This window comes from Symphalangus syndactylus, chromosome 7, assembly GCF_028878055.3.
Source record: "Symphalangus syndactylus isolate Jambi chromosome 7, NHGRI_mSymSyn1-v2.1_pri, whole genome shotgun sequence".
NCBI lineage: Eukaryota > Metazoa > Chordata > Mammalia > Primates > Hylobatidae > Symphalangus > Symphalangus syndactylus.
Window position 1 is genome coordinate 37,010,695 of NC_072429.2, and position 17,067 is coordinate 37,027,761.

The following is a 17,067-nucleotide window of genomic DNA, read 5'->3' on the forward strand; positions in this document are numbered from 1 at the left end:
CTCCCTGCACTCTTTGCTCCCTTCCTTCCCCTTCCCGGTGGCTACACTGTGCCTGGCTTCATGCTGGACGCTGGTGATAAACAGCACGTGGAGACTGACATGCCCCGCTCCCATGGAGCTTACCCTCCTGTGGAGGATGGGACGAAACTAACAAACAAACAAGATCATTTCAGAGCGTGAGAAAGGCTAGGAAGAAAATAAAAGGAAGCCATGATGGAGAAAAAGAATGTGGTGAGGACTTACAGGCTCTTGAGGGTGGTCCCAGATGCCTTCTCTGAGCAGCTGATATTTAAAGGTAGGCTTGAAAGACAGCAGCCAGGTAAAGCGTTAAGGAGGGGAGACCCAGGAAGAGGGAAACCCCAATCAAAGGCCAGGGGCACAGCGCTTGGCTGAAGAGAGGAGTAGAAAGGCTCTGTCAGGCTCAGGGAGGCCTCACAGCAACCTCGCCCAGGGGCGCATGATTCTGATCTCCATTTTGCAGTTGAGGACACAGAGGCTCCTGGTGGCTCAGCAACTTGTCAGGGGTCACACAGCAAATAACGTCCAGAGCCAGGACTTGGACAGCAAGAGTGCCCCCATGCACAGATGAACCATAAGGAGGGTCAGCGTGTGCACCCCCAGCACACAGGCCCCCATGCCCAGAGGCCCGGTGCGGACAGCACGTGGCTTCTAGGTGAGGCACCGAGCGCCTCATTTAGTAAGGCCTGGTCCCCGGGCTGTTCTGGCAGAAGGCACATTCTGTCACATGATGCCTCCTCCGGCACTCTTTCCCATCCCAGGTCAGGCTGTTTATCCTTTCTGCAGGAAGTTCATCTGAAATACACATCTCGTGATGGCCTTTTGGCTGCACTAAATCTGTTCCAGGCCTTACAGCCGGAGCAGCAGCTGAGAAGTTCGAAGGGGGAACACGGGGAGAGAACAAACGCGTTTGTAATTTTTAGAACAGAGCTAAGAATAAAAGAAAGGTCAAAAGATGATTTTGGTTGGGCCTGACCCAGGCCCTGGGGATGGAGGCCCGAGGGTAGATCAGGGTCCGAGGACTCTGGCTTTAGAATGCAAGGGGGCTCATTGGCTGCCCCCACCTGCTACCCACAAGTCTCCTTCAACCCTCAGGCCAGACTCCCAACCCTGTCCAGCTCAGAACCATCTGTCCAGCTTGATGGAGAGTTAAGATCCTGGAACTTGGGGCTCAGCGACCACTCCTGGGGTTCTGCCATCAAAAGGGTGATCTTAGGCAAGTCGTTTCCCTCCTCTATGCCTTGCTCCTTTCCCTGTGAAATGGGAAGACATGATCCCTGGCCAGCCTTCCTCCCTGGGCTCCCAGAAGGCCAAGTCTGGAAGCAGTAATGAGAGCGCTTTGTAGAGTGCTTAGGTCCCTAAGCTCAATGCCTGGGACGTGGGAGGCACCACGGCAGATTTAGTTAATGAAAGAGTGAATGAACCCAACAATGAACAATGGCGGGAGGCTAAGTTCACTGTCTCAAAGACCAGATTCTAGAGGGAAGTCATTCAGAGATGACATCATCAGCACTGCATGAACTGAGAATTCTCACTCTTTCCCAGGGAGAGTACCAAGGGCCCAGAGATATTGTGAATTATCACAAACATCAGAGCCGGAAGGGCTCTCAGGAACCACGTAGTAAAGAGAGATTTCAAACGCGTGGCGCAAACGCTACTGCTCCCCTGTATCGCTAACAGCCGCTTCCTTCCATGCCAGCATTTTTCCTGATGCAGGGCTTCAGATGACAACTGCCAATCAATCACAGTTGGCACTCACAAGGAAACCTATCTGCCATTATTTGGAGGGGGAGGGGGTGGCAGGCGAGGAATAAAGCCCCAGGAAAGAGACCTTTCAAGGTCACACAGTGAGTCAGGGGTAGGACTAAGGACTAGAACCCAGGACTTAGAGAGCCAACACTGACTTACTTACCAACACTGAGTGCCGGTCACGGTGCTGAAATGAGTCCAAAATGGCAAAGACCTCGAGAAGCACCCATCAATTTGGGTAAAAGCAAAAGTCTTCCCCTTCTCCCCATCTCTCCCCACCCCACTCCACTGAAACAGCCAGGTGGGGCAGGAGGCTCTGAGCCTGACTGGGAGGAGCAGCCATCCCTGCCCACACTGGCCACTGCTTCCTCCAGCCGTCCATCCCAGGGGGCTGTGCCACCCCTCTCCTCTTCCCCAGGCCCATTAGCTCGGCTCTCCCTGCTCAGCATAGAAACAGAGTGCAAATTAATGGAGAGTTAATCAGCTGAGGAAGGGATATTAATAGACTCAGCCCCACCCCCAGTCTTCCTGAGCTGATCTCAAGCAGGAGGAAAAGGAGCCTTCAAGAAATCTGAGGGAAAAGGCTTCATTTTGAGGACCTAGAGTGGCTTGAAGAAAAGTCACGGAACAGAATGTAGGCTACCAGGGCAGAAAGAATATTCAGAGATCGCTACTATCCATGGGGCTTAAACTGATGTTCAAGAAACCCAGGAAATTGGCCACCCCCCCTCCCATTTTTCTGGGAGTAGGTCCAGACCCAGTGACTCTCCTCCTGTAGCCTCAACAGATTGATTTGTCCACGTTCCTTCCTCATTCCTCACATGGGAAAACTGAGGCCCAACCAAAGGGGGCTACTCGTCCAAGGACACACGGCAAACTGTCACAAAACAACAAAACACCTGCCTTACTCTAGAAATACTTACTAAGGGCCTGTCATGCCCCAACCCTAAGGACTTTGGGACAAGCAGAGAAGTGGAAGGCAACGTCCCTGTCCCTGAGGAGCTGTCAACCCTTGCAACTGTAGTTTGTTCTCTACTCTCCCAGTTTGTTTCCATAACAATGGTGCCATTTAATTGTTAACAGAGCTTGGCACTGGCAGCAAGGCTCCGTGATTCCCATTGGTCCCGTGAAGAAACTGTCCAAGTTAGTGCCAGAAGGGGGACTAGAACCTATGGCTCCTAGATCCCAGCTGAAGGTTTTTGGAATGGGTCAGTTTAATCAGTTCCTTCATTCAACACCTATGAATTGAGTCCTTACAATGTGCAAGGGCCCCAGAGATGAATGAAGTGTTGTTTGTCCCCAAGGACCTTGCAGTCTGAAGGACACGCATGCGCGCAAGAGATGGGAGCCCATGAGAGGGACTAAGTGACCAACTGCCTTAGGAGGAGGCATCATGAGAGCTGCGTGTCGAAGGATTCATTCAGTGGATGACTGTTAAGCCCTGACAAAGTGCCAGGCACTGTGCAGAGCCCTGGGAATACAACCATGCACAATGCAGACACAGCCCACACTCAGAGTTTCCGATGGGCAGGGAGCAGGAGGTGGAGACAGGCCCCAGTCACATGCACAGAGGGTGCATCGGTGAGCAATGGATAGAGCTAGCCTAGTCTCAGGAGAGCTGGTGGAGTGTGCAGCCCACAAAGGGGAGAGGGGCTGGGAGGGCAGAGCTCGGCCAGCTGTGAGGACTGTCTTCCTTGCAGGGCTGGGGCCGCACCAAGCTTACTTGTGCCTGAAAGCATTAGTAGGACCTCATCGGAGGCTTACTGGTGGGTCTGGCCATTCTCTGAGTAGGTGGGGGGCCTATACAGTCTCGGTGGGGATGGTCTTCAGGGAGCATCCAAACCCCTTTTCACTCATGAGTTCTCTGCAACCTAAAAGCATTTTCTGGAGTTGGCCCCCTAAGAGGAAAGGTGCAATATAGCAAAGGAATTGTCCCCATTGGTCAAGCAAGAAAATGGAGGTCTCCGGTTGGAGCTAGAACTACAGTTTGGTTCTGGTAATTCCTCACAGGGTTGGCAAAGGGGTTCAGTGTAGCAGTGAGGGCTGTGGGTTCCTAGATTACAGTCTCTGCCTGGATCCTTACTAGCTGTTTGACCTTGGGCGAGTTACTCAACCTTTCTGAGCTTTCCTTTCCTTGTCTGTAAAACCGATTATTAGGAGTACACAACTGATAGCTTCTCTTCTTCAGAGAGGCCTTTCCCGACCACTCAGTCCACAGTCCCTTCTCTATTTCCTTTCTGCCCTTATCACAAGTGACTGCTGTTTGTTCACATGTTTACAGACTGTAAAGTCCTCGGATGAACACAGTGCCTGACACATAGGGGGCTCAGTAAATGTTTCTAGAAGGATGACAAAATCCATCAGGAGGACGCCTGGACAGGACGCTTGCGGCACAACACCTTGGTGTTCAGCACATGCGATGTTATTGTTGTTGTTGTTGTTATTATTATATTGCCAGATAGGCACAGGGAGCTATGGCTTCTGTCCCCAATCTTTATGAGGGAGAAAATTCCAAGAAAAGAATCATGAATCTGAATGTGTCCATCACCCAGCTAAATACGGCCAATCCAATTTCATCGATTACCCTCTAGGCCGCACACTCCCACCCACACATGCAAATCCATGCAGAGCTTGCTTTCTTCTGAAGCAAATGCCAGACATCATATTATTCCGTAAGAGGCCTTCTTACAGGAAATGCTAGCCATTACATGCCCCTGAGGCTGGGCTCTGGAGCACACAGGGCTGGGAGAGGCACATGCATAGTGGTTCTTGGCACTGCCTCTTATTAAAGAACCTCTAGGCTCCAGCTGAAAAAGGGAGATAATTGTATTTACAACTGAGAGTTGTTAAGAAATTTAAATGAATTAATATACACAAACAGGGACAGCCCTCCCACAGAACAGCTGCTCAATAAATGCCAGTCATCTCATTATGATATCATCATGGTCATAAGGTCCCGGCTCTGGAGGCAAGAAGACTGGGTTTGAATCCAGTTCAGCTTCTGACTAGGTTAATTGCCCTAGGCACATGACTTAACTTTTCCAAGCCTCATTTTCCTTATCTGTAAAATGGGAAAATACTGGACCCTGTCTTGCAGGGTGGGGACGAGGATTGGATGAGATAATGTAGGGAACAGAGGACTTGTACCTCTGTGGCACACAAAGGGGCTTGGTTCTGCTCGGGAGGCCTAGAGAGCAGTTCATCTCACCCTTACTTTCCGGAGGTGAAACAGCAAGGGCCAGGTGAGGCACGTGAGCTATGCCAGCTCAGGCGCCGATCCAGCACGAGAAACCGGGGCCCAACAGCTTTGGTGGGTGAGAGGATTTCTCTGTATGAGCAAGTGCAGGAGAAGGCAGAGCAGGGCAGAGCCGGGATTTTGAGGACAGAGAGGCCTGGCAGGGTGGGAGAAGGGGAGACTGGAGAGGGCATACCTGGAAGAGCTCAGAGTCATCGGGGCTGTACTGGTTGGGTTCAGTCTCTGAGTTCTCTGGGCACCACTGCAGCTCCCCAAAGCAGGTGGCCGAGTCGAAGTCGCTGGCATCCAGCTGGGAGAGGTCGAGTTCTGGAAAGTCAGCATAGAGTTGCTCCTCCCCGGACCCTCCACCCTGAGGAGACAGGAAAGAAAGAGGTGGATCAGAGCTGAGGCTGGCTAGACCAAGCAGGGGCCCTCTCAATAATGATGCATTCAATCTGGACACGTGGCCAAGGCCCGATTTTGCCAAATGACCAAGAAATGGAAAGATCAGCTCCACCCCCTTGGTTGAATCTTCTGGTAGCTAAGCTAGGCCCCAGCAGTACAAAACCCCCTGCTGCTCTCCCCTCTGCACTCCTACATATCCCTCAAGGCCCTGCCCACATACATCTCTGTCCTCCTGTTACCAGAACTGTCTTGTTGAAAACTTTATTAGAGACTGTAAATAGAGGAGCTAATCCTTTACATATATGTCCCCACTTATAAGTGGACTTCTTGAAGCTAACGATGCCTCTATATTAATAATGAAACAAAAAACAGCAATAATAATGACTGACAGTATTGTGTGACTACTAGGTTCTGGAGAAACACCCATTCATGTTCCCAGGAATTTTACAGGAATATATGTAAGGTCTAAAATTACATATATGATATATGATGAACATAAAATTACATATATGATATATGATGGAACACCAATCAGTAGACAATATGTAAATAAAGCCATAAACACCCGTATCACGGTCTGGGCATGGTGGCTCACGCCTGTAATCCCAACACTTTGAGAGGCCGAGGTGGGCGGATCATTCGAGGCCAGCGGTTCAAGACCAGCCTGGCCAACATGGCGAAACCCCGTCTTTACTAAAAATATACAAATTAGCCAGGGGTGGTGGCGCATGCCTGTAATCCAGTAACTTGGGGGACTGAGGCATGAGAATTGCTTGAGCCCGGAAGGCAGACATTGCAGTGAGCTGAGATCGCGCCACTGCACTCCAGCCTGGGTGACAGATGGAAACTGTCTCAAAAAAATGAAAATCAAACAAACAAAAAAACAAAACAAAACAAAAAAACACCCATATCATGAAATACTATAGTGCTGTTGAAAAGAATGAGGAAGATCTGTGTGTTCTCCAAGACACATTAAATAAAAAACAAAGTTGTAGAATATCAGCATGTAAAATATAACCCCACATGTGTAAAGAAAGTAAAAATCAAGCTGTATATTTCTCTATGTAGGATAGCATGTATGCAAACACACAGGAAAAGATCTAGACAGTCATAAACCCACCTAACACCAGTGAGTGGGGGAGAAGGGAGCCACAGGTGACTCTGATAACAGCATTGCCTGAATCAGTGGTTCTCAAAGTGTAGTCCCAGATGGGCAGCACCAGAATCACCTGGAAACCTGGTATGTTTGAAATAATATAAATTCTCAGGCCTAATCCCAGAGCTACTGAATCAGAAGGCAATCAATTTCTCACCTTGGTCTCCCAAGTTTAATGGTTACCAATAGAAGAATTGCCCTACAGATTCAGAAGTAGCCTGAGTTGGGGGGCTGACACAGAAACAGAATGGCCTGGTGATGTTCTGTTGGCCCTGGAGCCTGGCAGAAGTGAGTTGAGATCCCCATTCACCAGCTGTGGACTTTGGGCAAGTCCCTTCATCTGTAAAACGTGGACAACAACAATATCTGCCTTATATGTTAAGATTAGGCCGGGCGCAGTGGCTCACGCTTGTAATCCCAGCACTTTGGGAGGCCGAGTTGGGCGGATCACGAGCTCAGGAGATCGAGACCACGGTGAAACCCCGTCTCTATTAAAAATACAAAAAAATTAGCCGGGCGTGGTGGCGGGCGCCTGTAGTCCCAGCTACTCGGAGAGGCTGAGGCAGGAGAATGGCGTGAACCCGGGAGGCGGAGCTTGCAGTGAGCCGAGATTGCGCCACTGCACTCCAGCCTGGGTGACAGAGCGAGACTCTGTCTCAAAAAAAAAAAAAAAAGTTTAAAAGAGGCAATGTCGTTATAGCCTGGCCTAGTAACTGCTCAATAAATGTCAGCTAAGAGTAATATAACAAATAATGATAATAATAATGATAAAACAATGGTATTTCATGGTAGGCAGAGAGGAGCGGGAACTGTCTCAGAGAACAAAAAGAGGCATATGTGACACTTAAGAGAAACAGGTTTTCCCCAGACCTTTTCCTTAATTGTTCCCACTTACTAGGCCTCATAAATTATGAATAAATGTATATTATTAGCTCAACTTGACACAGGAAAAAGGCTTTTATCCAAATTTGGGTCAAATGTCTTAATTGGCGTTTTGTAAGAATCCTGCCTACACAAGCGGCAACAGGCCCAGGTCCTCTCAAGCGGCCGGTCCCCTGCCCTCAAGAAGGCAGCAAGGAGCCCAGCAAGGCTGTCTCTGGGAGCATGGCCCTACCACCCTGCCCACCACCTGCCCATTCTTTCTCCAATCCACATGTATTCCACAATCCTCATTATTGAGGGCCCACTCACTCTGAGGCAGGCACTGTGATGGTGGGTGGGGAAGGATGACATTAAACAAATAATCACACAAACAAAACATGTGATTCTAAATCGTGACTCTCCAGAGAAGAGCAGAACACTTCTGAACCTGATTGGGAATCTGAAGATGAGAGGGACACAGGTGCTTCTTCAATCTCTGGGTACCCCTCTCCCCACAAGCCCAACTGTCATGCCCCCCAACTACAAATCACCAGCACTCAGTGGCTGCCCCTGCTGCGGGAACTCAGGTGGATTCTCTCGGCTGCCTCTTGGGAGCTTCTTTCTCCTTCGTGCCCAAGCAGACTGTGGGGATGCAGCCGTGGTCCTGTTCTACATGGATAATTGGTTTGTTTCCTGTTTTGAGCCATTTCTAGTAAGTCTGCAATACTTGCATACAAGTCTTGTTTGGACATATGTCTTTACTTCTCTTGGGTAAATACCTAGGAGTGAAACGGTTGGGCCATATGGCAAGTGTGTGTGTAAGTTTATAAAACAGAAAACTGTTTTCCACAATGAGAGAACACTCACTTTGTACACTCCCATCAGCCGTATGAGTTCAATTCTTCTGCACCCTCTCCAACACTTGGTATTGTCAGTCACTTTATTTTAACCATTCTAGTGGGCATGCTCAGTGCTACTATGAGCCAGGCACTGTGTTATATAAGACTCAGCTCCTTCCTCCGTGAGTTGACATCTCAGTGAGGGAAGAAAACATGTAAATATTTCATTCTAGACTGAGTGAGTGCTATGAAGGAGAAACAAACAAGGTGCACTGATGGAAGATAACAGGAAGCAAAATCTATCTTTTTACCTTCTTTATGTTTAGAGACAGGCTCCTGCTCTGTTGCCCAAGCTACAATACAACATGGCTTGATCACGACTCACTGTAGACTCAACCTCTTAAGTTCAAGCAATCCTTCAACCTCAGCCTCCTAAGTAGCTGAGACTACAGGTGTGCACCACCACACCTGGCTAATTTTTCTTTTTAAATTTTTTGTACAGATAGGGGTCTCTCTATGTTGCCCAGGCTTGTCTCATCCCGCCTCAGCCCCACAAAGTGCTGGGATTACAGGTGTCAGCCACTGTGCCCAGCCCAGAATCTAAATCAGATGGAAAGTCAGGAAAAACTTCTTGAAGCAGCAGCCAGGTAGTGGAAGAGGTGGGAAGAGCATTGCAGGCAGAGGGACCATCAGAGGCAAAGACCCCCGTGGGGACCCAGCCCAAGGCACAAGGCGTTGAGGTCAGTGAGGCTGCAGCTTGGTGACCGGGGTGGGGGATGGAGGAAATGGGAAAAGATGACACTAGAAGGGCTGGTGGAGGCTGGATCAGGAAGGGATTGGAAAGGATTTGGGTTTTACCCCAAGTGTGATGGGGGTAGGACCGGCATAGAAGCAGGGAGATGGTGTAACAGCTGTTGTAGCCATCCAGGAGGGGACAGGTGGTGGGTTGGGGAGGTACCTCTCAGACACCATCTAGGGACTGTGGGACAGAAGGGAGGGCCAAAAGCAGAGACACGGGTTGCTAGGCAGCTGGGGCCTCCGAGGCCAGCAAAGCCCCCAGCAATAAGGTCTCGGGCGAGCTCTATGTTCCAGATCTCCCTCTCTCCAGTAACTCAGAGCAGCCACCTTTGTAGGGCTTGCTTCTTAGAAACAGCTTTAGAACCAGAGTCCCAGAATCCCAGACTAGCCAGGAACCCGCAGCTCTAAGAGTTGTCCAGGTAAGTCATGGTGAACAATCTGGGAGGCAGAGGTCCCTTCGAAAACCAGACAAAAGCTATGGACATTTTTCCCCACAAGATGCAGGTATGCACACAAAATGTACACTTAACTTTTAGAACTTCATAGAACTAGCTTAAGAACTCCCGACCTAGCTGGTCTATCTCCTTCACTTTGCAAAAATGGAAACTGAGACCCAAAAAGGATAATGGATTTGTTTGGGGTCATCCAGTGAGTGTCCTTCCCTCAAAACCATACCACCTCCTTTATAAAATGTCCATAAAATGGCTGTGATGACTGCACTTATTGATTGCCCATAGCAGCTCAACATACTTAAAGTGTACCCAGCACATAAAAACAAAGAAACCTCAGCTTCGCGGCCTTGTCAATTAGGCTAAGACCACTCTCTAGCTAAAAACCATTAAGCACCACATTAATAGTGATTTCTCTGGCCATCTCCATATTTAGAGAGGCTTCTGAAGGAGTGCTTCAAGTGGCCCAGTTCTTTTTGAAAGGTCTGAATTAAGGCCTTCTTGTCCTGTCCCGGGAGCTTTCCACAGGCCCTGCCAGTGGAGCTGGGAGGTCGAAGCACAAACTAACAGCCACTGCTATTATGGAGCCCTTACTAGATGCCAAGGCCCATGCTAAGTGCCTTCTATACATGCTCTCATCAGTCTTAAATCAACCTAGCAGGGTGGGTGCTACCGTCCCCATGTCAGCAAGTCATTTAAATTAGGTTGCTAGGGGCAGATGTGGTGGCTCACGCCTGTAATCCCAGCACTTTGGGAGGCCGAGGCGGGCAGATCACTTGAAGTCAGGAGTTTGAGACCAGCCTGGCCAACATGGTAAAACTGCATTTCTACTAAAAATACAAAAATTAGCTAGGTGTGGCAGCGGGTGCCTGTAATCCCAGCTACTCAGGAGGCTGAGGCATGGATGGCAAAGATTGCAGTGAGCAGAGATCATGCCACTGCACTCCAGCCTGGGCAACAGAGCAAGACTCAGTCTCAAATAAATAAATAAATTGTAAGTAAGTAAGTAAATAAATAAAGTAGGTTGCTAGGGCTTCCATAACAAAAGACCACAACCGGGTGGCAGCTTAAACAACAGAAGTCTGAGATTAGGGTGTCTGCAGGAATGGTTCCTTCTGAGAGTCTGTTCCAGGCCTTTCTCCTTGGCTTGTAGCTGACCATTTTCTCCTTGTTTTTTCATGTTTTCTTCCCTCTATGCGTGTCTGTCTCTGTGCCCCAGTTCCCCCTTTTGATAAGGACACTAGCCACACTGGATGAGGGCCCACCCTAATGACCTCATTTTAACTTGATTATCTCTGTGAAGACCCTAGCTCCAAGGAGGTCACATTCTGAGGCATTGGGGGTTTAGGGCTTCAGCACATCTTTTTTGAGAGGATACAATTCAACCCATAACACCCAGGGTCCCAAAAGGGTGAAGCTGGGATTCAAACCCAAGTCTCTTCCCTCCCTATGAAGCCAGGACCCTCATCCATCATCCTGCTTCTGAAAGTGAGAAGGAACATTCAAGACCATTCATTCCCATCTGCAGGTGGGGAAATGGAGTTTCAGGCAAGGGTTGGGAATGGCCCAAGTCATACGGCAAGTTTGCAGCTGAGCAAGGACAGACCTGGGACCAAACACACTGAACAGCAGGCTCGTGTGTGCGGCCTCTCTGGCCCCTCAACGTGCCTGCTCACCCTCTGCCGTGGGCCCCCCTTCTCCAGCAACACCACATCACTCATCTGAAAGGACTGTGGCTGCCCCAAGCCAGGGAGATAAATGACCCTGGCCGTGGATTAATGGGGTTTCCTCCAGACTCACATAAGTGGCTTCATTGGAAGCTTGTGATCTTGCTGGAAATTGATTCCCTGCTTAAGAAAGAATGAATCTTCAGGAAAAATTGGTGGCTCTACCTTCCTGGCTATAATCAGCAAATCACCTAGCTTAGTGCCTGGTCCAGAGCAGATTCTCAGAACTACTGAGTGGAAGGAAGCTCGAGGAGGTGGGGCGGAGGGGTGGCTGCAGTGACAGCTTGGGTTCTGGGTCTGTCAGTACTCACTATGCATCCTTCATTGGGTCACCTCCCCCCTCTGGTCCTCACTGCCCCCTCTGGAAAAGAGAACATAAAACCAGATAGGCCCTCTGGACAGTCCCGCTCAAGCATTTGATATAATTCTGTACTTATCAAATTTCTGAGATCCACATAGGCTTTGGGGAAACAGGCAGAATTCAGCATTTAATGAACAAATAAAGGAATGTATGTGTGTGAATGACTTTCCAGAGGGGAGAAAAGTGCAGAAAGGACGGTCTTGAAATGGAAGGAAGCCTAGACAAGGGGGGCAAAAGGGCCCTGCCTTTGCGGTTAACACTGATCCTTTCAGATGAGGACATTGTTTCTTGCCACCTAGGTTTCTATTGACAAAATGGGGATAATAAAAACAATCCTGCCTCCCAGGGTTCTTACAAAGATAAAGTACCACAGGTTGGGAACATGGCATGGATCAGACACCTATGACTGGTGGTCACAGATTACTACGGTCTGAATGTTTGTGATCCTGCAAATTTATGTTGAAATCCTTACCCCCATGGTGAGGCCATGAGGAGGCGAGGCCTCTGGGAGGTAATGAGGTCATGAATGGAATGCGTACCCTTATAAAACAGACCCAAGTAAGCTCGGTTGCCCCTCCCACCCTGTGAGAATACAAGAAGCTGCAATCTACGAACCAGGAAATGCGTCCTCACCAGATGCAAAATCTGCCGGCGCCTTGATCTTGGGCTTCCCAGCCTCCAGAACTGTGAGAAATAAAGTTCTGTTGTGTATAAGCCACCCAGTTTATGGTATGTTGTTACAGAAGCAGAAACAGACTGAGACACAGATATGGCACTTTCTAGTTCCCAAGTGACATTCACAGCTGTGCTCTCATCAGTACCTTCCCAAGATGCAGCGGATGGCCAGTGGTCAGCATTCCCATTTGACTGATGGGAACACTGTGGCTCTAGGAGGGTCAATGCTTCGTGAACTCATCCCCTGACCCATATCCTCAGTTCTAAACCTGCCAGCTCACCCAATTCTTTTCTGTAAACTTTGACCAGCCACCTAATCCCAGTGTCATCATGGCTTGTGGTTTCTGTTGGGGGAATGATCTTGCCCTGCCAGCCAGACCATGCTGGCTCTCTTCAGGTCAGCCTGGGATGGTGGGGAGTCTGGGCTCTACCCGGCTGCACTGACCTCCTGTGACTGCTATCTTGGATACGCTAAGTCCTGCCCGACTGCCAGCTTGGTGCCTCCTTCACTGACAAGAAGTTGTATTTGATGATCTGAGGCAAGTTATTCTTCTTAAACTGCTGTCAGGAATGCAGACCTGCAATGAGATCTGCTAGGGTGGCAAGCGCACAGCACTGGGCTCACTGTTCCCTCTTTCCATGGCGATACCACTAACTGATCCCAGCCCGACATCCTACTGAGCCCCAAGCCTTCTCAACACAGAGCCTCAGCAGCTGTTACTAATTGATTAGAAGGGGCCTACTCTACATTATGACCCTGTGCCTCTACTTACCTTCTAGGAAGGAAGTGTGGGAAATACCTGTGAAGTCCCATGTAGCCATTTTACTTTATAAATGTTTTGTTCCTTCTCTCACCTCTGTTATTTGGCCTGCCTCTTACCCATTCCCTTCCCAATGGGTGGAAGCCCACTGAGTTTTCTCTGGGAAGCTGACCTTCCCTTACCCCCAAGCAATCCAGGGAAGCACATCTGGGCCAATTAAAGTATCCTATGGCCACAACAACTGGTTGGATTGGGTGGGTCAGAGCAAATACCAGGAAACTGCAGGAGCATTTGGACAAGGGGGCTGCGCTGGCTGGATTCTGTTCTGAATAGGCTGGCAGCTCTCTTTGACACTACCTGCAAAGGGCCTGCCTGAGAAAGAAGCCAGAGCAGTGAGGGCAGATCCAAGAAAACAGACAGAGATAGATTCCCAATAAAACAACTAAAGTACTTGGATTCAGCTGTGCCTGAAGCCAGGCATTCCCTGTGCTCCAGTTACGGGAGTGAATACGTTCCCTCTCTAGATTACATGCCAGTTGGAGTTTCTACCACCCATCAATGAAAAAGTGATAACTTATTCATCTCTCTTACATTATGAAAAAAACCCAATCTTTCCATGTCTTCCAAATTAATACAAATCAGCTAAAGAAGCTTCCAGGAGAACAGTGGGGAGAGTGGTTTATCTTAGTCCCCACAGAAATACCTACAGCATCATCTGAAATCAGACTCAAAGCCACAAACACAAAGTTAAACTCCAGACAAAATAAGTGCACAGAAGAGAGGGGCTCTGAGCCCAGCCTAGAAGAACAGAACATCTTAAACTCAGAGATAAACCAGACCATTGGAAGGGCCTCCCACCAAAACATTTAAGGCAAAATATCTCAACCCGGCATCCAAGGCCCTTTCTGTGCGGAAGCATCCGGGTTCAGGCTTGCAGAGCTCAACCTCGGTGATTCTCAGCCCTTTACAGCCGGGCTCCAAGCCTTAGCTAAGTAGGTGCCTGGTCAGGGCTTGGCGTAAGGTGACCCGACAGGAGGTCACCAGGTCTGGCAAGAGTGGATCTTCCAGTCCAGAGAAGAAAATGGGGTCCAGTGCTCAGAACTGAGCTCCAAGGCTGGGCCAGACCCAGCCAACCAGTAAGAAGCCCAGTTTCCAGGAACCAAGGCAGCTCTGCCTGGTAGGCAGGGCAACAGGATGGAGAAAGTTGGGATCCCTGACACTGCCCTGGGACACCTATCTCAGGATCTGAGAGAGGACTCAACTCAGAGCTCATCAAACTTCTTATCATTTGGAGGGAGTTTTCTGCTACCTGCAGCCAAAGCTAATCCCATCCAGGCCATCTCAGGCCTTTGGTATAACAGGGGCTTTCCTAACCAGCCTCTACTCGACCAACCAACCAGGTTAACCAACACTCCCCACCCTCTCCTGTAATAACACCCTTTACTAATGCCTAAAGTGCCCGAGAGCCTCAGCTGGTCTGCTCCCACCAACTTAGTTGTTTATTTACTAAGATTCAGTTGTTTCTTCCCAAACCCACTCGATAGTGTAATTACAAAATTTCACTAACTGGTCCATAAACAGAAAATATGAGTACAAAAGACAAGATTTCAATGAAAACTAAGTTGAAGGCTGTGGAAGGATTCAATAAAGTTGAGTTGCTAAAAAGCAAACAAACAACATTGCCATCAAGTTTCATGTGAATGAGATCATGGTAAAAGATTAGGAGAAATTTGCAAGAATCAAGAAAGATTCAGCACTCAGATTGCTTGACAAGTCAAAGTTCTTGATCCAGCTGAATGCATCCTGAAACTGGAACCTGGAACCCTGGCACTGTGGGTGTGGACTATGCAGGGAAGATGACTTAGAGTTTCAATGCTGGCGCCACAGTCCTATAGCAAAAGACTGGCAAAAATGAATGTACATGTCATATGGCTTCGCTAAAAGACAGTGTAGGCATGTGTTTCACAGTTTTGCGCTTTATATGACTCTTTCCTAGGAATTCCCCTCTGCAGCCTCCCTGCACCTCCCAGCTGTAGTTCCCACTCTTATTAGATAAGAAGGTGACTACTGCACACAGGCTCTGGCCCTCATGACACAGGAAATAAAGTCTTATGATGGACTACCGTAACACAGAACCAAGGTTTTGTGCACTGGAAGGGTCTGGAGTAACACTTTTTGTGAATGAATCTCTCAATTTGCAAATGAAGACATTGAGGCTGAGAAAGAGGGAAAAGGGAGTCACCCAAGATCCACACAGCCAGCTTCTCACAGGGCCAGAACACAAACCGGGATCTCCCATGTGACCTGTCCAGACCAGTTTCCAGAATGACAAGCCACTTCCTCAACATCTGTGGCCCATCCACCAGAAGTTCTACATTAGATCCATCTCTCTTTAAATGATAAGGGAAAGAGAGAACAGGCAGTCTCCTGGGTAGGTGTTATCTTACAGTCATCTCCTTACCCATTCCTATTGCCTGCAAGCAGCCCCTTATCCACTGAAGATCTGCAAAGTCTCTGGTTGCTGTGTCGGGGTGAGATGACCTGGGGTGAGGCAGCTCCTGGATGGCCTGGCAGGTGGCTGTGCAGAGCCCAGACTCCCCTCCTCCAGCACCGAGGTCAGCTAGGCCCCCCACCCCACCTTCGGCAGCATGGATCCTGGCACCTGTCAGGAGGGTGGCCTATCAGCAGGTACAAGCCTGCCCCAGGCCCAGGAAGGCAGTGTTTCATTTTGTTTGTAAACAATAAGGTTGAAGTATATTCTGCGTAAGGTATTTTAGGGCAGGGTAATATACGCATTGTGTCTGCCTGCACTCACAGTCAATTTTATGCACTTGAACTCAAGGGCCTCTTGAATTCAAAGGAGAGTGGCAGGAAAGCACTTGCTAAACTGTAAAATGATGTACAGGTACATGTTGTTAGGCTTTGTTGAGGCAGGGCTGGCCCTGGCTCATAACTTGCTAGTTACAGGGAGTTGCTTGCCCTCTCCGCATCTCTCGAGACCAGCCTCCCTCCTGGAACAGCTGTGCGGCTTGAGTGTCCACCCCGGGGCCTCTGTGCTGGAGCCTTCCTCAGCCTGGAACGCCTTCTCTCTCCTTCATCTCCCATAGCGGCTTCCTTCTTTCTAACCTCATGCCAGGTTGAACGACCCTCCTGAGATGGGCCTCCCTGACCACTGCACCCCAAATGGCCATCCCGTCTCTGGCCTATCCAGCACCCTGCTGGAATTCCCTCGATTAGTACTTACCATTCTCTGCTATCCCCTGGCCCCTTTTATCAGTATGTTTTTAAATTGTGGTAAAATATAAATAACATGAAACTGATTCGTTTAACTTTTTTTTTTTTTTTTAGAAAGGATCTCACTCTGTCGCCGGAGCTGGAGTGCAGTAACATGATCATGGCTGATTGCAGCCTTGACTTCCCGGGCTCAAGCAATCCTCCTGCCTCAGCCTCCTTAGTAGCTAGGACTACAGGTGCACACCACCACTCCCAGCTTGCTTGCTTGCTTGCTTATCTGCCTGCCTGTCTGTCTGTCTGTCTGTCTGTCTGTCTATCTATCTATCTATCTATCTATCTGTCTGTCTGTCTGTGGTAGAGATGGATCTATCTATCTATCTATCTATCTATCTATCTATCTATCTATCTATCTGTCTGTGGTAGAGATGGATCTATCTATCTATCTATCTATCTATCTATCTATCTATCTATCTATTGTAGAGATGGATCGATCTATCTATCTATCTATCTATCTATCTATCTATCTATCTATCTATCTATCTATCGTAGAGATGGGGGTCTTTCTATGTTGTCCAGGCTGGTCTCAAACTCCTGGGCTCAAGCAGTCCTCCTGCCTTGGTCTCCCAAATTGCTAGGATTATAGGCATGAGCTGCCATACCTGGCCCATTTTAAAGTGTGCAGTTCAGTGGCATTAAGTACACCCACATTGCTATGCAGCCATCACCACCATCCATCTCCAGAACTACCCCCATTACTAATTTATCTACTTGTTTACTGCTGCCTCCCACAACTGGCAGC

The 17,067-nt window shown here is 48.8% G+C and overlaps 1 protein-coding gene across 12 annotated transcripts in view; it reads right to left on the minus strand.

Annotated features, from left to right (window-relative positions):
- The window catches only part of PPARGC1B (PPARG coactivator 1 beta), a 147,311-nt gene that overhangs the window by 52,688 nt on the left and 77,556 nt on the right, over positions 1 to 17,067 (minus strand). For 11 of the 12 annotated variants that reach the window (XR_010121854.1, XR_010121855.1, XR_010121856.1 and 8 more), the window contains exon 2: positions 5,199 to 5,372. Coding sequence is in view for 8 of the 12 variants with exons in the window: in XM_063643207.1 (XP_063499277.1) it covers positions 5,199 to 5,372 (174 nt within the window). In the remaining 4 variants the exon portion in view is untranslated. Of the gene's footprint in view, positions 1 to 5,198; positions 5,373 to 15,495; positions 15,616 to 17,067 lie in introns of those variants that run through there. The other variant, XM_063643211.1, reaches the window with a different exon arrangement.